Consider the following 21,902-nt stretch of genomic DNA (forward strand, 5'->3'; position numbering starts at 1 on the left):
AAATGATGTTGAATAGGTTGTAAGACAGATCTTCTTCAAACCAAGCATGTTTTTCTAGGATCCATAGAATGTTTATCGAATGTCCATAAAGGGTCTGTTAATTTTCGTTAAATATCCATAGACTGTCCATAGAGTGTCCATAGTTAGTAACCCTTAGAATCCGGGTAGGGTTAGTGGTGAAGTATCTAGCTCCACAGTGTTGAAATGCTGCACCATGTCCCTGCCCCCCACCACACCTGTACACCCCCCTGCAACCCTCCCTAGCTCCATCAGATCCCTGCTGAACTTATTGGACATGAACACGTAGAGGACGGGGTTAACCAACGTTGCAGAGAACGCCTTTAGGTAGATAAAGATGGCCACCGAGTGGTAGCCGGACGTACTGTGGGGTCACACACCTGTGGGTCTTACGTGACCCTAAAGGTACTGAAATATCTAATTTCCATAAGTATTCAGACCCTTTACTCAGTACTTTGTTGAAGCACCTTTGGCAGTGATTACAGCTTAGAGTCTTCTTGGGTATGACGCTACAAGCTTGGCACATCTGTATTTGGGGAGTTTCTCCAATTCTTCTTTGCAGATCCTCTCAAGCTCTGTCTGGGTGGATGGAGAGCATCGCTGCACAGCTATTTTCAGGTCTCTCAAGAGATGTTCGATTGGGTTCAAGTCCAGGCTCTGGCTGTGCCACTCAAGGATATTCAGAGACTTGTCCCGGAGCCACTCCTGCGTTGTCTTGGCTGTGTGCTTAGGGTCATTGTCCTGTTGGAAGGTGAACCTTCGCCCCAGTCTGAGGTCCTGAGTGCTCTGGAACAGGGATCTCTCTGTACTTTGCTCTGTTCATCTTTCCCTCAATCCTGACTAGTCTCTAAGTCCCTGCCTCTGAAAAACATTCCCACAGCATGATGCTGCCACAACCATGCTTCACTGTGGGATGGTGCCAGGGTTCCTCCAGGCGTGAAGCTTGGCATTCAAGCCAAAGAGTTCAATCTTGGTTTCATCAGACCAGAGAATCTTGTTTCTCATGGTCTGAAAGTCCTTTAGGTGCCTTTTGGCAAACTCCAAGCAGGCTTTCATGTGCCTTTTACTGAGAAGTGACTTCCGTCTTGCCACTCTACCATAAAGGCCTGATTGGCGGAGTGCTGCAGAGATAGTTCTCTCATCTCCACAGAGGACCTCTGGAGCTCCATCAGAGTGACCATCTGGATCTTTGTCACCTCCCTGACCAAGGCCCTTCTCCCCAAATTGCTCAGTTTGGCAGAGCGGTCAACTCTAAGAAGAGTCTTGGTGCTTCCAAACTTCTTCCATTTAAGAATAATTGAGGCCACTGGATTGTTGGGGACCTTCAATGCTACAGAAATGTTTTGGTACTCTTCCCCAGATCTGTACCTCGACACAATCCTGTCTCAGAGCTCTACAGACAATTCCTTAGTTTGGTTTTTGCTCGATGTACTGTCAACTGTGGGACCTTATATAGACAGGTGTGTGCCTTTCCAAAACATGTACAATCAATTGAATTTACCACATGTTGTAGAAACATCTCAAGGATGGAATGGAAACAGGATGCACCTGAGCTCAATTTCGAGTCTCATAGCAAAAGGTCTGAAAACCTATGTAAATAAGGTATTTCTGTTTTCATTTTTAATAAATGTGCAAACATTTAAAGAAAAATGTATTTGCTTTGTCATTATGGGGTATTGTGTGTAGAATGATGAGGAAAATTGTTTTATTATCCATTTTAGAATAAGGTTGTAACATAACAAAATGTGGAAAAAGTCAAGGGGTCTGAATACTTTCCGAATGCACTGTAGGTGCAACACTAGAATGGATCATGGATATCGTAGCAACATGAAATAAGTGTTTTTAACGCTTGTCCTCTGGGTTCTTTGTTTCTAGTTTTAAATCGTTTTTAACTGTACGAAATCAATCAATCAGTCAATCAATCAATCGCCTCCTTCTCCGGCCAGCAAGGGTGGACATGACCAGGCAGTGACCCACCAGACCCATCACCAGGATGAGGCCGTCCAGCATGGGCACCAAGACCTTCATTACCTCAGTCCCATCTGTCCCATTCCCCTGGCCCCCACCACTACTACTGTTACCCAAAGCCCCCACCACTATTCTTCATCATCAGCATTTCACCACAGTTGTTTGTTGCAAAGCAAATTTGTATTGTATTTTATTCTGTTCTGTCCTCCAGAGACACAAGGCGGTGTTGATTCTTCTGACTACTAATGATCTATAATCCTGATGGTAATTATAATGGCAGACTGATAATAGAAGACATAGCAGTAACATCGTCTATGACACCCTGACTCTCTGCCTGTACACTCCTACTGTTAAACCTTATCACTCAGAACCACATTGACTCTTCAATAAGACGACTGACAGGTTCACTGAAGCGTTCTCAATGACACTCAGCAGTTAACGGAGCACATAAGATTTAGAATCTTAAACAATGCATCTGTATCTGGGCTGTCGTTTCTTGAAAAGAATGCCGTTAAAAATCTCTCTGTTCAGCTTTGATAGACAAAGGGACCATTTGACGAGAAGGCAGCATCAATTGATGGAGATTCCCTAAGCAGTTTGTACTTGAGTTATAAAATGTTTTGCTTTATTTGTTAGTATGTACAGTCCCTTTTATCTGGGCCAGAACACCCTAGACTATGATCTCATAGGAGGGATGATTCAGAATCAGGGATGTAGTTCCAAAACTAGTTTTAATGATCCAAGATTACAAACACAAACACTTCTTCCTAGAGACTATGGCGTTGAGAGAGGAGTCCATCTCTGACATTGAAGTTGGCTGCAACAATATTCCATATCAGTATTCCACCAAATTCTGGCCCTAAGCTTGTATTGTAAAATGTCAATCCAGTCTTGTCCTTGATGTTGTATTGATTTGTTGACAAGCAAAACTATAATACAAAATGATGGCCGTCGCTGTCGCTGGGAACCAACTCAGTTCTCATTAAAAGCAGCCAATTCTACTTGATGTTAAGGGCCTGACAGCGATGTCTGTAGTTTTATCGTCCGTGATAGCCTATTCAGGTGTCACATCTGGTCCCAAATTCTGATTCCACAGATCGCTAGAGGAGAGGCTGAACAACCAGCTATGCTGAGAAAGAACGAGAGGACGAAAGAAGACTAGTAAAAAATGAGAACACAAGAAGAGAAAGAGGGCTTGTTTGTCTGTTGTCAGTGCTGTAGCAGCGCGGCTCTGTCAGATAGGTAATGTTGTCAGTACAGTAGCAGCACGGCTCTGTCAGATAGGTGATGTTGTCAGTACTGTAGCAGCGCTGCTCTGTCAAATAGGTAATGTTGTCAGTACTGTAGCAGCGCGGCTCTGTCAGATAGAATGTTGTCAGTACTGTAGCAGCGCTGCTCTGTCAGATAGGTAATGTTGTCAGTACTGTAGCAGCACGGCTCTGTCTGATAGGTAATGTTGTCAGTACTGTAGCAGCACGGCTCTGTCAGATAGGTAATGTTGTCAGTACTGTAGCAGCACGGCTCTGTCAGATAGGTAATGTTGTCAGTACTGTAGCAGCGCTGCTCTGTCAGATAGGTAATGTTGTCAGTACTGTAGCAGCACGGCTCTGTCAGATAGGTGATGTTGTCAGTACTGTAGCAGCGCTGCTCTGTCAGATAGGTAATGTTGTCAGTACTGTAGCAGCACGGCTCTGTCAGATAGGTAATGTTGTCAGTACTGTAGCAGCGCTGCTCTGTTAGATAGGTAATGTTGTCAGTACTGTAGCAGCACGGCTCTGTCAGATAGGTGATGTTGTCAGTACTGTAGCAGCACGGCTCTGTCAGATAGGTCATGTTGTCAGTACTGTAGCAGCAGGGCTCTGTCAGATAGGTAATGTTGTCAGTACTGTAGCAGCGCTGCTCTGTCAGATAGGTAATGTTGTCAGTACTGTAGCAGCGCGGCTCTGTCAGATGGGTGATGTAATTACGTTGGTAAACAGTTTGTAATATCAATAAGACACCTCAAGGAATTGTGGTTGCATCGTGCCGAAGAACAGCCCTTAGCTATATACCACACCCCCTTGTGCTCTATTGCTTAATTATATGCTGGGTATTTCGAGCCCTGATGCTGATTGGCTGACAGCTGTGGTATATCACACCTTATACCAGGGGTATGACAAAACATTTATTAGCATTAAGGCACCTCAGGGGTTTGTGGTATGTTGGATCACAACCCCTTGGGGCTTAATGCTTACAGTAAATACACACTTGTCTTTAGGGTTAGATATAGTAATACACACTAGTCTTTAGGGTTATATATAGTAATACACACTAGTCTTTAGGGTTAGATATAGTAATACACACTAGTCTTTAGGGTTAGATATAGTAATACACACTAGTCTTTAGGTACTGGTTGTCTTTAGGGTTAGATATAGTAATACACACTAGTCTTTAGGGTTAGATATAGTAATACACACTAGTCTTTAGGTACTGGTTGTCTTTAGGGTTAGATATAGTAATACACACTAGTCTTTAGGGTTAGATATAGTAATACACGCTAGTCTTTAGGGTTAGATATAGTAATACACACTAGTCTTTAGGGTTAGATATAGTAATACATACTAGTATTTAGGGTTAGATATAGTAATACACGCTAGTCTTTAGGTACTGGTTGTCTTTAGAGTCAGCATATCGATTCTGCTACCAGGGCTGGTAAAACCCTGGATCATTGTTATTCTAACTTCCGCAACGCATATAAGGCCCTCCCCCGCCCTCCTGACCACGACTCCATTTTGTTGCTCCCAGCCTATAGACAGAGATAAAACAGGAAGCTCCCGTGCTCAGGTCTGTTCAACGCTGGTCGGACCAATCTGATTCCACGCTTCAAGATTGCTTCGATCACGTGGATTGGGATATGTTCCCATTGCGTCAAACAACAACATTGACGAATACGCTGATTCGGTGAGCGAGTTTATTAGCAAGTGCATCGGCGATGCCAGAACCCGTGGATTGAAGGCAGTATTCGCGCGAAACTGAAAGCGCGAACCTCTGCTTTTAACCAGGGCAAGGTGACCGGAAACATGACCGAATACAAACAGTGTAGCTATTCCCTCCGCAAGGCAATCAAACAACAACATTTAAACGGCCTACAGGGAGGAGGTGAGGGCCCTCGGAGTGTGGTGTCAGGAAAATAACCTCGCACTCAACGTCAACAAAACAAAGGAGATGATCGTGGACTTCAGGAAACAGCAGAGGGATCACACCCCTATCCACATCGACGGGACAGTAGTGGAGAGGGTAGTAAGTTTTAAGTTCCTCGGCGTACACATCACGGACAAACTGAATTGGTCCACCCACACAGACAGCGTGGTGAAGAAGGCGCAACAGCGCCTATTCAACCTCAGGAGGCTGAAGAAATTTGGCTTGTCACCAGAAGCACTCACAAACCTTTACAGATGCACAATCGAGAGCATCCTGTCGGGCTGTATCACCGCCTGGTACGGCAACTGCTCCGACCACAACCGCAAGGCTCGCCAGAGGGTAGTGAGGTCTGCACAACGCATCACCGGGGGCAAACTACCTGCCCTCCAGGACACCTACACCACCTGATGTCACAGGAAGGCCATAAAGATCATCAAGGACAACAACCACCCGAGCCACTGCCTGTTCACCCCGCTATCATCCAGAAGGCGAGGTCAGTACAGGTGCATCAAAGCAGGGACAGAAAGACTGAAAAACAGCTTATATTTCAAGGCCATCAGACTGTTAAACAGCCACCACTAACATTGAGTGGCTGCTGCCAACATACTGACTCAACTCCAGCCACTTTAATAATGGAAAAATCACTAGCCACTTTAAACAATGCCACTTAACATAATGTTTACATACCCTACATTACTCATCTCATATGTATATACTGTACTCTATACCACCTACTGCATCTTGCCTATGCCGTTCTGTACCATCACTCATTCATATATTTTTATGTACATATTCTTCATCCCTTTACACTTGTGTGTATAAGGTAGTTGTTGTGAAATTGTTAGGTTAGATTACTTGTTGGTTATTACTGCATTGTTGGAACTAGAAGCACCAGCATTTCGCTACACTCGCATTAACATCTGCTAACCATGTGTATGTGACAAATTTGATTTGATTTGATATAGTAATACACACTAGTCTTTAGGGTTAGATATAGTAATACACACTAGTCTTTAGGGTTAGATATAGTAATACACACTAGTCTTTAGGGTTAGATATAGTAATACACACTATTCTTTAGGTACTGGTTGTCTTTAGCGTTAGATATAGTAATACATACTAGTCTTTAGGTACTGGTTGTCTTTAGGGTTAGATATAGTAATAAACACTAGTCTTTAGGTACCGGTTGTTTTTAGTTGCACTAGGGTTGATTTGCACCCCCATCCACCTTAACACCAGGGAGAAAAATAAGTAATCATTGACTTTTGAACATGAGCAAACAGTTACAGACGTCCAGGATTTTATTATTGAGCAATTGTCATAAAAATGGTCAGTGGTGTGACAACAGCAGATGCTGGAAACTCTGAGAAAAGCTCATAAGGGATGAACCTTGAAAGAGCCTATAGGGAATTATGTAATGTGAACTCTCTTCTGACTTGTATGGACAGGGCCATATAACAATGTTTCCTACTGCCATGTAAATGTCTGGACAGTTAACCATGCTTGCCACTTATTCCACCTTTTGAAGATAATTCATGATTAGAGATGAATCCTCGCCTTCAGGCACCTCATAGATGGGTTCACTCCCTTTGCCAGCTCTACACAAATACAGAAGGCGTTCCCTTTCCTTTTTTCTACTGTAGATGTTTGGACTTTGTCCTCCTTAGCTCTTTTTGTCTGTTTGCTAGTGAACCACCAAGGTCTGTGACAGTAATATTGACCTTGTTATGACCCCAACACTAAAGATCGACTGTCCCACTCCCTCAATAGGGCCTACACCTTTAATGGCTGTCTGTCCCTCTCTCTCTCTCTCTCTCTCTCTCTCTCTCTCTCTGTCTCTCTCTTTGTCTCTCTCTCTCTGTCTCTCTCTCTCTGTCTCCCTCTCTCTCTCTCTCTTTCTCTCTCTCTCTCTCTCTACCCCAGATGTAGGCTCAGTGGAGGGCTTGGCGTACCACCGTGGCTGGGACACCCTCTATTGGACCAGTTACACCACCTCCACCATCACCCGACACACGGTCGACCAGGGCCGACCGCAGGCCTACGACCGCAACACCGTGGTCACCATGTCTGGAGACGACCACCCCAGGGCCTTTGTGCTGGACGAGTGTCAGGGGTGAGTGGCAGTGATGTTCTTTGTATAAAAAAATACTGTATAAATAAATTGTTGAATTGAAGTGGTGTGAATTACTTTTAAAAGCCCCTGAAATGTTGGTCTAGGTTCAATATGCTTGTTGTAGGCCAAAGGCCGGCAGATGGCGATATTGATCTGGTATTGTTGGTTCCATCTTACTATCCAAACATATTGTATGCAACTTGCAATACGCTGGTATCCCCTGTGGACCATGCTAGTGGCTAATGCTACTTCCTAATGTTGTGCCCTGCGTCCAGCCAGGGGTAAACAACTAACTGCTGCAACCTGATTTGCTACACGTGATACGCAACATCTGGGACTAGTATTCCTAGGCATTAGCCACTTTAGCATGGTGGTGGAAAATGTTTTCCTAAAGAAAGTACATTTTTTTCAGCCTTCTCACCATTAAATCTAATTAAAGAGGAAATTGATGCCTTTGCAGCCTGAAGGGAGAACGTTTTAGGTACGAACCGGTCCATACGAGTGTATTGCCAGCTGCCTACAATGCGTTTGGTTGGTAAGATGGAAACGACTCAATGCCGGGCTTTGAACTATGCTCTTTGATGACTACAAGATTTGATTCGATGAAATGTCAACCGCAGCTGTTCGGTCACTTTATTAGTCCGTTAGCGGAGTAATTTATTCACTGACTCCATTACTGTCTGTTTATTATGTATAAAAACTACATGTAACTGTCCCTCTATTTCCTGTTGTGTCCTTCTCTACTAGTCTGATGTTCTGGACAAACTGGAATGAGCAGTCTCCCAGTATCATGCGTGCCAGTCTGTCTGGTGCCAACGTGCTGGTGATCATCGGTAATGACATCCGCACCCCCAACGGCCTGGCCATAGATCACCGCGCAGAGAAACTCTACTTCTCTGATGCCACACTGGACAAGATAGAGCGCTGCGAGTACGACGGCAGCAACCGCTACGTGAGTCACTTCCGTTACCTGTGTCAACCCTGTTACCTGTGTCAACTCTGTTACCTGTGTCACTTCTGTTACCTGTGTCAACTCCGTTACCTGTGTCAACTCTGTTACCTGTGTCAACTCTGTTACCTGTGTCAACTCTGTTACCTGTGTCAACCCTGTTACCTGTGTTAACTCTGTTACCTGTGTCAACTCTGTTACCTGTGTCAACTCTGTTACCTGTGTCAACTCTGTTACCTGTGTCATCTCCGTTACCTGTGTCAACTCTGTTACCTGTGTCAACTCTGTTACCTGTGTCAACCCTGTTACCTGTGTTAACTCTGTTACCTGTGTCAACTCTGTTACCTGTGTCAACCCTGTTACCTGTGTTAACTCTGTTACCTGTGTCAACCCTGTTACCTGTGTCAACTCTGTTACCTGTGTCAACTCAGTTACCTGTGTCAACTCTATTACCTGTGTCAACTCTGTTACCTGTGTCAACCCTGTTACCTGTGTTAACTCTGTTACCTGTGTCAATTCTGTTACCTGTGTCAACTCTGTTACCTGTGTCAACTCTGTTACCTGTGTCAACGCTGTTACCTGTGCCAACCCTGTTACCTGTGTCAACCCTGTTACCTGTGCCAACTCTGTTACCTGTGTCAACTCCTTGCGACAGAGTCACTATAGACTCCTAGGATCAGCAGATGTATGTTCTCTAATCTAACCATTTTATTTGTTTTTAGTCATTATCAAAAAAATATATCTTATTTTTGATTGTGAGAGTATTGTGCCTTCGGTCTAAATTAAGCACTTCTAATCCTGATGTTTATAAACCAACCACTTTCGTGTGGCCAACTTTTTACTAACCATGTGACTGCCCCCCATAGGTGGTGGTGAAGAATGAGCCAGTGCATCCGTTTGGCCTCGCGGTGTATGGGGACTACATCTTCTGGACTGATTGGGTCCGCAGGGCCGTGCTCAGAGCTGACAAGTTTGTGGGCAGAGACATGAGGTTACTGAGAAATGACATCCCCCAGCAGCCAATGGGAATAATCGCTGTGGCCAACGACACCAACAGCTGTGAGTGGTGGAACTCATAGGTCAAAAGTGGGCGGGGCATTTATGCTGAGGAACTACCAGAAAGAAAGATGGTTTCAAATTGTTCTACTTAATCATGTGCAAATAGATTTTGATCAATTGATTGGTATTGGTATTTCATTAGGATCCCCCTTAGCTGTTTACAAAAGCAACAGATACTTGTCCTTGTGCCCACACAAAACATAAAACATGGCATAATACAGAACATGAATTAACCAGATTTACATTTTATTTGTCACATGCTTTGTAAACAACAGGTGTAAACTAACAGTGAAATGCTTTCTTACGGGCCAACAATGCAAAAACAAAAGATGAAACATAATAACACAAGGAATACGTTTACAATTGTTCCTCACCAGGTGAGTTCTCTCCCTGTCTGACCAACAACGGGGGCTGTCAGGACCTGTGTCTGCTCACCTCAGACGCGAGGGTCAACTGTAGTTGCCGTGGAGACCGCAGACTCCTGGAGGACAACAGCTGTTCAGGTGAGAAGGGGCGGGGCACAGTTGTAGCAACGTTGGTTGGATGCGCTATACTTGGGCGAGGAGTAACGTTGCTGTAGTCTTCCAAAGCCAGACTCTGAGGAGCAGTAGAAACCAGGGCTACCTTGACTGAGACCTGAAGACTGGTGTTAATCCACTGAGCAAAATGCTAATTGTGATGACGATGATCTGTTCAGTCCAAGGATATGTCAATACCTCCTCGTTTAATTAGGGATCGGCGACGCGTCAACGGGACAGTTGTAAAGGATGTAGCGCCTTTTGTCAGATTTTAGAGAAACAACAAATGTCGGTACATATAAGTGTCTTATATCATCTGAAAGCTTAAATTCTTGTTAATATAACTGCACTCTGCGATTTACAGTAGCTGTTACTGCAAAAAAAAGCCATGCTATTGTTTGAGGAGAGCTAACAACAGAACACTTTTTTCACCGCGACAGGCTTGACAAATTCACCTCTGAAGGTGAAATGTGTACTTACATTCTGAAATCTTGATCTGATTTATCATCCAAAGGGTCCCAAAGATAACATGAAGTGTCCTTTTGTTAGATAAAATCCTATTTCATATCCTAAAAAGGTCCATATAGCATGTACGATTGATTTTGTATTTCCACTCGTTCAATTTGCAAAGAAAGGAATCTGTGAAAATCTAACTCTAAACGTTGTTTCAACCAGTCAAATCGCATTTGTATGTATTCCTCAGAGATCCTAAAATGTAACCAGACTTCACTATATCATTAGGGTTGTAGTATATCCTATAGGACACCAAATTTGGTCAGAGAGCGACGCCTTCATGGCACGCCGATGGCGCGGGCGGTCTTCACTTGATCGACTCTAACTTTGTCAAATAAGCACCAATCGGGGTCAAACAAAGCTATCCAGAAACCCTGAATTTGTCGCAAAATGTACCTGCTAACATTGTGCGACAGCATGCCTTTTAGTTTTGGACAAAAATTATAAGAGTATTCATAGATATGAAGTTATGAAAACTGGTTGTGTTACAAATATTTCACTTATAATATGGCTACTAATACTGGAAAAGCTAAATCAAAGTCCAAGTTTACAGATTTGACGATATTCTTGCAGAAAAATGTAATATGAATGCTTTTCCCAAATGTACCTGGGTGACTTCACACTAAATGTCATGTAGTTCGCTCATACTTCAAGTTATCCGTCTGAACTTTGCACATACACTGCTGCCATCTTGTGGACACCATTGGAATTACAACCAGAGTGATGGCTAGAACTGGGACCTTTCTGTTGCATTTCAAAGATGGTGGTAGAAAAAAACTGCTTGTTTTGTTCTTTCTATTTTCTTCTACCAGATCTATTGTCTTATATTCCTCTACATTCAATTCACATTTCCACAAACTTCAAAGTGTTTCCTTTCAAATGGCACCATTTCAAATGGTCATTTTAGGCAAAACATTTTAAAAAAAGGGGGCTATCCCTATTAAAAGGGTCCAGTCTGGTTAGGATACATGGTGCTGACTGTATCTCCATCTCTCCTTGGTCCTACTACTGTAGCTCTGAACGCGTTGTGTGGTAGTGTGGATGACTTTGAGTGTGGCAACGGTGATTGCATCAACTACAGCCTGACCTGTGATGGCATGGCCCACTGCAAGGACAAGTCAGACGAGAAACAGTCCTACTGCGGTGAGTCTGTGTGCGTACGAGCGTGTGTCTGCTTGCGCAATGCATGTCTGCAATCTGAGTACTCGGAATCTAGGCTTGAATTACATTGTCAGTTAGCACAGTGTTGCTGTTCTCAATCTTTGTACCACAAAAGGAAGAAAATTGGATGTCAATTTAATTTCAGGAGATAGAATTTAGTCATAGTAAGACAACTGGAGAACAACTCTTCTAATGCTGGTCTTTCTCTCTGCAGCGAACCGTCTGTGTAAGAAAGGCTACAGGCGATGTATCAATGGACGCTGTATCGGCCACATGTTCTGGTGTGATGGGACTGACGACTGTGGAGATCACTCAGACGAGCTGCCCTGCAACAGTAAGTCCTGTGTGTGTGTGTGTGTCATAGTGTGACTGTGTGTGTCCATATTACTATATCCATTGTGTTGTGTGTGTGTTCATATTACTATATCCATTGTGTTGTGTGTGTCATGGTGTGACTGTGTGTGTGTGTGTGTGTGTCATGGTGTGACTGTGTGTGTCCATATTACTATATCCATTGTGTTGTGTGTGTGTTCTCCAGTGACCCTCTGCAAAGCTGCAGAGTTCCGGTGTCGAGATGGAAGCTGCATCTCCAACTCCAGCCGCTGTGACCAGGTGGTCAACTGTGAGGACGCCAGTGATGAGATGAACTGCTGTAAGTCTACAGGCCGTCTTTACATGTTGGATATCTATTGAATAAAAATTGTTAAAGCTATTTCTCTGACCCATCCTGTATCACTAATGAAGAACTGCAGATCAGCTTGGATTCCTCTGACACTATTCCCTGTGCATTAGGACATGGCCCAGACTGTGGTAGTGTACTATTTATTTAATTTTTAAAAATGACATTACCTTTATTTAACCAAGTAGGCCCTATATAGGGGATATGATGCACTTTCATACACACTCCATGTTGAATGTACAGATAATACTCCCCCACAACTAACCACTAATGTCACCAGTGTTGGAAAAGTAAACTATTGTCCTACTGAAGTAAAAGTAAAGATATCCTAATAGAAAATGACTTAAGTAAAAGTGAAAGTCACCCAGTAAAATATTACTTGAGTGAAAGTCTAAAAGTATTTGGTTTTAAATATACTTCAGTATAAAAAGTAAATGGAATTGCTAAAATATACTTAAGTATCAAAAGTAAAAGTATAAATCATTTCACATTCCTTATATTAAGAAAACCAGACACCACAATTTTATTTTTATTTACGGATAGCTAGGGGTGCACTCAGACATCATTTTACAAACAAAGCATTTATGTTTAGTGAGTCCGCCAGATCAGAGGCAGTAGGAATACCCAGGGATGTTCTCTTGATACGTGTGTGAATTGGACCATTTTCCTGTCCTGCGAAGCATTCAAAATGTAATAAGTACTTTTGGGTGTCAGGGAAAATGTGTGGAGTAAAAAGCAAAAGATGTCAAAAATATAAATAGTAAAGTACAGATACCCCCAAAAAACTACTTACGTAGTACTTTAAAGTATTTTTACTGAAGTACTTTACACCACTGATGTATAATGTCCCTCCTCCCCAGTGCCAACTGACTGTTCTCGCTACTTCCGTCTGGGGGTGAAGGGGGCGACCTTCCAGAGCTGTGAGAGGACCACACTGTGCTATCTGCCTTCCTGGAAGTGTGACGGTAACAACGACTGTGGAGACTTCTCAGACGAGAGGAACTGCCCAGGTAACAGACAGATCTGGCCTTTCTCCTTTTAGGGAAATCATTGTTTCATGGGTTCAAATAGTATGTGTTTACTTTCAAACACTTTGAGCATTTGCTTTAGCCTGCCTGGGAGTGCCAAAATGCACTTTTGGGACTATTCTATTAGGCAACAAAGCATAGCTATTTGTACCACAGGTCTGACTCATAGCAGAACGATATTCAAAACTGTTATTTTGTATTTATTATATACACTCTCTACCAGACAAGAAGAAGCTGAAGTGCCCAGTGAACTTCTTTGCGTGCCCCAGTGGTCGCTGTATCCCTATGAGCTGGACCTGTGACAAGGAGAACGACTGTGAGAACGGCGCTGACGAGACCCACTGTGGTCAGTCTACTTGCCCTATATAGATACCTTCTGTCCTTCCCCCATTCCCTTAGCTGATGTAATACACAACTTTGAACTGTACTGTAGTGACACAAAGATCAAGACAGTGTTTTGAATAGATAAACACAACAACCACGGGATCAAAGTTGAATAGTTCATTTAAATAAGTCATTTCAATATATTGTGGTAAATTTGGTGATAAATGTATTCTGAAACAAATGTAACCCAGATTACGTTGAATACAAATGTTCCTCTGTCTTTGCAGATAAGTTCTGTACATCCACTGAGTTTGAGTGTGGGAACCATCGCTGTATCTCTAACCACTGGGTGTGTGACGGTGCCAACGACTGTGGGGACAAATCTGACGAGGACGACAGATGCAGTGAGTGACTCATCCCACACCTATATGATCTATGGCCCATATCAGACACAGTTGTCTACATTGTCAATTAATAGATCAATAGATTTTATTTGTTGACAAATAAAATTAAATCTGCTGATCATTTTAATTGAATTTATGACAACTACTAGTCTAGAGTTATCTAACCTGTTCATATCGCCTACGTCACCATAGAAACTAAGACGTGCAGCCCGGAGGCGTTCCAGTGTCCCGGCACTCATGTGTGTGTCCCTCAGCGCTGGAAGTGTGACGGGGACAAGGACTGTCTGGACGGGGCTGACGAGAGCATCAAGGCTGGCTGCTGTGAGTGGGAGTCTTCTACAGTTCTGTAGCGTGAGGACAACCTCAACACATTCACAAATGTCCTAATAATCACCACAGTTGATCTGAACTGGATTTAGTAACTGTGTCTATATGACTGGTACCCATCAAGGCTGGCTTCAGTGAGTAGGAGAAGGACACGTTAACACTCACACTAAATCTCTCATAAGACTCATTTGAGTCACACGGCTCTATTGGGTTTGGATAATGCAACCAATTATAAACTACAACATTTCGCTGAGGTATTAATAGATGAATGGGAAGACATGAGACTTCCATTGTCTTTTTATGATTCATCTTAACGATTTGATTAGCAGAGGATCTGCAGACTATTGTTAGACTGCTAAGGGTATGTATCATTCATTCTTTCAATAGCCTCTGTTTGCTAACCCTTTCTCTGTCTATTTATCTCTTCTTTTTCTGTCTGTCTGTGTCTCTGTCTGTGTCTCTGTCTGTGTCTGTGTCTCTCTCTCTGTCAGTGTACAACAACACCTGTGATGAGAATGAGTTCATGTGTCAGAACAGACATTGTATCCCCAAGCACTTTGTGTGTGACCATGACATGGACTGCTCTGACGGATCAGACGAGTCCCCAGAGTGTGGTGAGTGTTTGTGATGCAGCATGACAACATAGGAGAAGAGAAAGGCCTATGGAGAGATGGACAGAGAGAATGGGGTTAAATGAGAGATGGACAGAGAGAATGGGGTTAAATGAGAGATGGACAGAGAGAATGGGGTTAAATGAGAGATGGACAGAGAGAATGGGGTTAAATGAGAGATGGACAGAGAGAATGGGGTTAAATGAGAGATGGGGAGAGAGAACAGGGTTAAATGAGAGATGGACAGAGAGAATGGGGTTAAATGAGAGAAGGACAGAGAGAATGGGGTTAAATGAGAGATAGGCAGAGAGAACGGGGTTAAATGAGAGATGGACAGAGAGAACGGGGTTAAATGAGAGATGGACAGAGAGAATGGGGTTAAATGAGAGATGGACAGAGAGAATGGGGTTAAATGAGAGATAGGCAGAGAGAACGGGGTTAAATGAGAGATGGACAGAGAGAATGGGGTTAAATGAGAGAAGGACAGAGAGAATGGGGTTAAATGAGAGATAGGCAGAGAGAACGGGGTTAAATGAGAGATGGACAGAGAGAACGGGTTAAATGAGAGATGGACAGAGAGAATGGGGTTAAATGAGAGATGGGGAGAGAGAACAGGGTTAAATGAGAGATGGACAGAGAGAATGGGGTTAAATGAGAGATGGACAGAGAGAATGGGGTTAAATGAGAGATGGGCAGAGAGAATAGGGTTAAATGAGAGATGGACAGAGAGAACAGGGTTAAATGAGTGATGGGCAGAGAGAATGGGATTAAATGAGAGATGGACAGAGAGAACAGGGTTAAATGAGTGATGGGCAGAGAGAATGGGATTAAATGAGAGATGGACAGAGAGAACGGGGTTAAATGAGAGATGGACAGAGAGAATGGGGTTAAATGAGAGATAGGCAGAGAGAATGGGGTTAAATGAGAGATGGGGAGAGAGAACAGGGTTAAATGAGAGATGGGCAGAGAGAATGGGGTTAAATGAGAGATGAGGAGAGAGAACAGGGTTAAATGAGAGATGGGCAGAGAGAACAGGGTTAAATGAGAGATGGGGAGAGAGAATGGGGTTAAATGAGAGATAGGCAGAGAGAATGGGGTTAAATGAGAGATGGACAGAGAGAATGGGGTTAAATGAGAGATGGGCAGAGAGAATGGGGTTAAATGAGAGATGGGGAGAGAGAACAGGGTTAAATGAGAGATGGACAGAGAGAATGGGGTTAAATGAGAGATGGGCAGAGAGAACAGGGTTAAATGAGAGATGGAGAGTGAGAATGGGGTTAAATGAGAGATAGGCAGAGAGAATGGGGTTAAATGAGAGATGGACAGAGAGAATGGGGTTAAATGAGAGATGGACAGAGAGAATGGGGTTAAATGAGAGATGGACAGAGAGAACAGGGTTAAATGAGAGATGGGCAGAGATAATGGGGTTAAATGATAGATGGACAGAGAGAACGGGGTTAAATGAGAGATGGACAGAGATAACGGGGTTAAAAGAGAGATGGACAGAGAGAAGGGGGTTAAATGAGAGATGGGGAGAGAGAACAGGGTTAAATGAGAGATGGACAGAGAGAATGAGGTTAAATGAGAGATCGGGAGAGAGAACGGGGTTAAATGAGAGATGGGGAGAGAGAACGGGGTTAAATGAGAGATGGGCAGAGAGAATGGGGTTAAATGAGAGATGAGGAGAGAGAACAGGGTTAAATGAGAGATGGACAGAGAGAATGGGGTTAAATGAGAGATGGACAGAGAGAATGGGGTTAAATGAGAGATGGGCAGAGAGAACAGGGTTAAATGAGAGATGGGGAGAGAGAACAGGGTTAAATGAGAGATGGACAGAGAGAACGGGGTTAAATGAGAGATGGACAGAGAGAATGGGGTTAAATGAGAGATAGGCAGAGAGAATGGGGTTAAATGAGAGATGGGGAGAGAGAACAGGGTTAAATGAGAGATGGACAGAGAGAATGGGGTTAAATGAGAGATGGACAGAGAGAATGGGGTTAAATGAGAGATGGGCAGAGAGAACAGGGTTACATGAGAGATGGGGAGAGAGAACAGGGTTAAATGAGAGATGGACAGAGAGAATGGGGTTAAATGAGAGATGGACAGAGAGAACGGGGTTAAATGAGAGATGGACAGAGAGAATGGGGTTAAATGAGAGATAGGCAGAGAGAATGGGGTTAAATGAGAGATGGGGAGAGAGAACAGGGTTAAATGAGAGATGGGCAGAGAGAATGGGGTTAAATGAAAGATGAGGAGAGAGAACAGGGTTAAATGAGAGATGGACAGAGAGAATGGGGTTAAATGAGAGATGGACAGAGAGAATGGGGTTAAATGAGAGATGGGCAGAGAGAACAGGGTTAAATGAGAGATGGGGAGAGAGAACAGGGTTAAATGAGAGAAGGTCAGAGAGAATGGGGTTAAATGAGAGATGAGGAGAGAGAACAGGGTTAAATGAGTGATGGGCAGAGAGAATGGGGTTAAATGAGAGATGGGGAGAGAGAACGGGGTTAAATGAGAGATGGACAGAGAGAACAGGGTTAAATGAGAGATGGGCAGAGAGAACAGGGTTAAATGAGAGATGGGTAGAGAGAACAGGGTTAAATGCCTCAGTACTGTCTCTTCGCATCTCTCGTCCTGCACTCTCCAAAAAATATGTTCCCCTGGTTACAAATGTATTTAAACTAATGTACCCTCGAAAATACACTTGTGATTGTGGTATTGTTCTGTAGAGTACCCAACGTGTGGGCCAGGGGAGTTCCGCTGTACCAACGGCCGCTGCCTCAACCAGAAGGTCTGGGAGTGTGACGGAGAGTTTGACTGTCAGGACCGCTCAGACGAGGTCCCCAAGAACCCCCACTGCACAGACTCAGGTCAGACAGACAGACAGACAGACAGACAGACAGACAGACAGACAGACAGACAGACAGACAGACAGACAGACAGACAGACGGACACACTGTGGTTTACATCTGTACTGTAGACATGCACAGTACCTATCACAGCTTTTGTGTGTAATATTGTTCTTACATTGTTAACAAGTGTAATTGCCTATGGCTTCTGCTAAAAATACCATAGCATCCTTCTTGGCAGGTTTAGTTTGACTCAGACACATTCATGTTCTCTCTGGCCATTGCAGTAGAGCAACCTTACTAGTTTGAGCTATCAGCTATTCAGTCTGCAAAACCTAAATTGATCTTCTTCCATCAACAGAGAGGAAGTGTAATGAGTCTGCCTACATGTGTCGTACCGGGAAGTGTCTTAACGAGACGTTGCTGTGTGACCATAACGACGACTGTGGCGACGGCTCTGACGAACTCAACTGCTTCATCAACGAGTGTCTCAACAGCAAGCAGAGTGGCTGCTCTCAGCTCTGTGAGGACCTCAAGATAGGTTTCAAGGTAAGGGGCGTGTGTGTGCGTCTGCATGTAGTTTGTGTGCACGTTTGCAATATTTCTACCAGTGTAATACAACCTGGAGATTCTGCAACATAATCAAATCCCTCCAGCTCAGTCTCATCTCCCTCCTGTAGCTCAGTCTCATCTCCCTCCTGTAGCTCAGTCTCATCTCCCTCCTGTAGCACAGTCTCATCACCCTCCTGTAGCTCAGTCTCATCACCCTCCTGTAGCTCACTCATCACCCTCCTGTAGCTCAGTCTCATCACCCTCCTGTAGCTCAGTCTCATCACCCTCCTATAGTTCAGTCTCATCTCCCTCCTGTAGCTCAGTCTCATCCCCCTCCTGTAGCTCAGTCTCATCACCCTCCTGTAGTTCAGTCTCATCTCCCTCCTGTAGCTCAGTCTCATCCCCCTCCTGTAGCTCAGTCTCATCACACTCCTGTAGCTGTCTCATCACCCTCCTGTAGTTCAGTCTCATCACCCTCCTGTAGTTCAGTCTCATCACCCTCCTGTAGCTCAGTCTCATCACCCTCATGTAGCTCAGTCTCATCACCCTCCTGTAGTTCAGTCTCATCACCCTCCTGTAGTTCAGTCTCATCACCCTCCTGTAGCTCAGTCTCATCACCCTCCTATAGATCAATCTCATCACCCTCCTGTAGCTCAGTCTCATGACCCTCCTGTAGCTCAGTCTCATGACCCTCCTGTAGCTCAGTCGCATCACCCTCCTGTAGCTCAGTCTCATCACCCTCCTGTAGCTCAGTCTCATCACCCTCCTATAGATCTCTTATCACCCTCCTGTAGTTCATGACCCTCCTGTAGCTCATCACCCTCCTGTAGCTCAGTCTCATCACCCTCCTGTAGTCTCATCACCCTCCTGTAGCTCAGTCTCATGACCCTCCTGTAGCTCAGTCTCATGACCCTCCTGTAGCTCAGTCTCATCACCCTCCTGTAGCTCAGTCTCATCACCCTCCTGTAGTTCAGTCTCATCACCCTCCTGTAGATCAGTCTCATCACCCTCCTGTAGCTCAGTCTCATCACCCTCCTGTAGATCAGTCTCATCACCCTCCTGTAGTTCAGCTGTCTGCTCTACATGAACTGTTGGTGAACAGTGTGAATCTGCTGGTACAGCACTGACCTACTGTATTGACATGTTGTCTGTGTGTCCCTTGGGTCTCTACAGTGTTCTACTGTATTGAAATGTTGTCTGTGTGTCCCTTGGGTCTCTACAGTGTTCTACTGTATTGAAATGTTGTATGTGTGTCCCTGGGGTCTCTACAGTGTTATACTGTATTGACATGTTGTCTGTGTGTCTGTACAGTGTACTGTATTGACATGTTGTCTGTGTGTCCCCTGTGTCTCTACAGTGTTCTACTGTATTGAAATGTTGTCTGTGTGTCCCCTGGATCTCTACAGTGTTCTACTGTATTGACATGTTGTCTGTGTGTCCCTTGGGTCTCTACAGTGTTATACTGTATTGACATGTTGTCTGTGTGTCCCCTGGGTCTCTACGGTGTTCTACTGTATTGACATGTTGTCTGTGTGTCCCCTGTGTCTCTACAGTGTTCTACTGTATTGAAATGTTGTCTGTGTGTCCCCTGGATCTCTACAGTGTTCTACTGTATTGACATGTTGTCTGTGTGTCCCCTGGGTCTCTACAGTGTTCTACTGTATTGACATGTTGTCTGTGTGTCCCCTGTGTCTCTACGGTGTTCTACTGTATTGACATGTTGTCTGTGTGTCCCCTGTGTCTCTACAGTGTTCTACTGTATTGACATGTTGTCTGTGTGTCCCCTGTGTCTCTACAGTGTTCTACTGTATTGAAATGTTGTCTGTGTGTCCCCTGGGTCTCTACAGTGTTTTACTGTATTGACATGTTGTCTGTGTGTCCCCTGGGTCTCTACAGTGTTCTACTGTATTGACATGTTGTCTGTGTGTCCCCTGTGTCTCTACAGTGTTCTACTGTATTGACATGTTGTCTGTGTGTCCCCTGGGTCCCTACAGTGCAGGTGTCACCCTGGCTTCCAGCTGAAGCGCGATGGGAAGACGTGTGTGGATATAGATGAGTGTACCACGTCCTACCCCTGTACCCAGCGCTGTATCAATACACACGGATCCTTCCACTGTCTCTGTGTGGAGGGCTTCCAGCTACGACCTGACAATCCTACTGTCTGCAAGTCCACCTCTGGTAAGACCAACAGCGAGGACGTCTTGGACTTAAGGTCCAGTAACAACTTTTAATTTTTGTTTTCCATTGCAAAATGTTTTCAAACGTCTTCCATTGTGTGCCCCAAGGAACATGGCCCAGCTGTAAGTGGTTCAATTTCCAACCTGACCCTCCTACCATTCATCCCCAGCTTCCATATGGCTCATTCATCCCCACTCCTCTCCCTTGTAACTAGTCGCCAGGTCATTGCTATAAATGAGTATGTGTTCTCAGTCAACTTAGCTGGTAAAAAAAAAAATGTCTTTCTTTGTGACAAGTTCAACCATGAACAGAGCCCCTTTCCCCAATCTGTTTGTCTCTCTACAGATGAGGAGCCGTTCCTGATCTTTGCTAATCGGTACTACCTGAGGAAGCTGGGCCTGGATGGTTCCAACTACACCCTGATAAAACAGGTGGGACAACAAGCACTGTGTGGAAACAATGAGCTAAATGTTAACCATGTGTCAGTTTTTATGATTATTCATAATCAGTGATAGTGATACCTGATGCATCATGTATCCTGTATCATGTATCCTGTATCCTGGAGTGTGAATGTGTATGTCTTGTGTTTGCGTGCATGTGTGTGTATTCCAGTGTGTATGCTTGGTGAACTGAAGGGGACTATGATTGTTGTTTCCATGATTAGGTGCCCAGACATTATATACATCCAAAGCATGATCTTTGCAAATGAAATATAATTTGAGTTCAAAATGAATGCATGTGTAATGTAATTTGTGGATCCAAATAACCAATTAAAAATGTACAGTTGAAGTCAGAAGTTAACATACACTTAGGTTTGAGTCATTAAAACTTGTTTTCAACCACTCCACAAATGTCTTGTTAACTAACTATAGTTTTGGCAAGTCGGTTAGGACATCTACTTTGTGCATGACACAAGTCATTTTCCCAACAATTGTTTACAGACAGATTATTTCACTTATAATTCACTGTATCACAATTCCAGTGGGTCAGAAGTTTACATACACTAAGTTGACTGTGCCTTTAAACAGCTTGGAAAATTCCAGAAAATTATGTCATGGCTTTAGAAGCTTCTGATAGGCTAATTGACATAATTTGAGTCAATTGGAGGTGTACCTGTGGATGTATTTCAAGGCCTACCTTCAAACTCAGTGCCTCTTTGCTTGACATCATGGGGAAATCAAAATAAATCAGCCAAGACCTCATAAAACATTTTGTAGACCTCCATAAGTCTGGTTCATCCTTGGGAGCAATTTCCAAACGCCTGAAGGTACCACGTTCATCTGTACAAACAATAGTACGCAAGTATAAACACCATGGGACCACGCAGCCGTCATACCGTTCAGGGAGGAGACACATTATGTCTCCTAGAGATTAATGTACTTTGGTGCGAAAAGTGCAAATCAATCCCAGAACAACAGCAAAGGACCTTGTGAAGATGCTGGAGGAAACGGGCACAAAAGTATCTATATCC

General features: G+C 43.9%; 1 protein-coding gene across 1 annotated transcript in view; it reads left to right on the forward strand.

Moving 5' to 3' along the window:
* Nucleotides 1-21,902, forward strand: part of LOC139416822 (low-density lipoprotein receptor-related protein 1-like) — a 217,526-nt gene that overhangs the window by 144,826 nt on the left and 50,798 nt on the right. Inside the window, exons 43-58 of the mRNA XM_071165909.1 lie at nt 7,090-7,279; nt 8,027-8,231; nt 9,095-9,287; nt 9,665-9,790; nt 11,333-11,461; nt 11,694-11,813; nt 12,018-12,131; nt 13,019-13,168; nt 13,410-13,532; nt 13,798-13,914; nt 14,107-14,235; nt 14,733-14,855; nt 17,582-17,722; nt 18,063-18,250; nt 20,248-20,431; nt 20,777-20,862. Coding sequence (XP_071022010.1) covers nt 7,090-7,279; nt 8,027-8,231; nt 9,095-9,287; nt 9,665-9,790; nt 11,333-11,461; nt 11,694-11,813; nt 12,018-12,131; nt 13,019-13,168; nt 13,410-13,532; nt 13,798-13,914; nt 14,107-14,235; nt 14,733-14,855; nt 17,582-17,722; nt 18,063-18,250; nt 20,248-20,431; nt 20,777-20,862 — 2,318 coding nt within the window. The remainder of the gene's footprint in view (nt 1-7,089; nt 7,280-8,026; nt 8,232-9,094; nt 9,288-9,664; nt 9,791-11,332; nt 11,462-11,693; nt 11,814-12,017; nt 12,132-13,018; nt 13,169-13,409; nt 13,533-13,797; nt 13,915-14,106; nt 14,236-14,732; nt 14,856-17,581; nt 17,723-18,062; nt 18,251-20,247; nt 20,432-20,776; nt 20,863-21,902) is intronic.

Source organism: Oncorhynchus clarkii, chromosome 9, assembly GCF_045791955.1.
Source record: "Oncorhynchus clarkii lewisi isolate Uvic-CL-2024 chromosome 9, UVic_Ocla_1.0, whole genome shotgun sequence".
NCBI classification, from domain to species: Eukaryota; Metazoa; Chordata; class Actinopteri; order Salmoniformes; family Salmonidae; genus Oncorhynchus; species Oncorhynchus clarkii.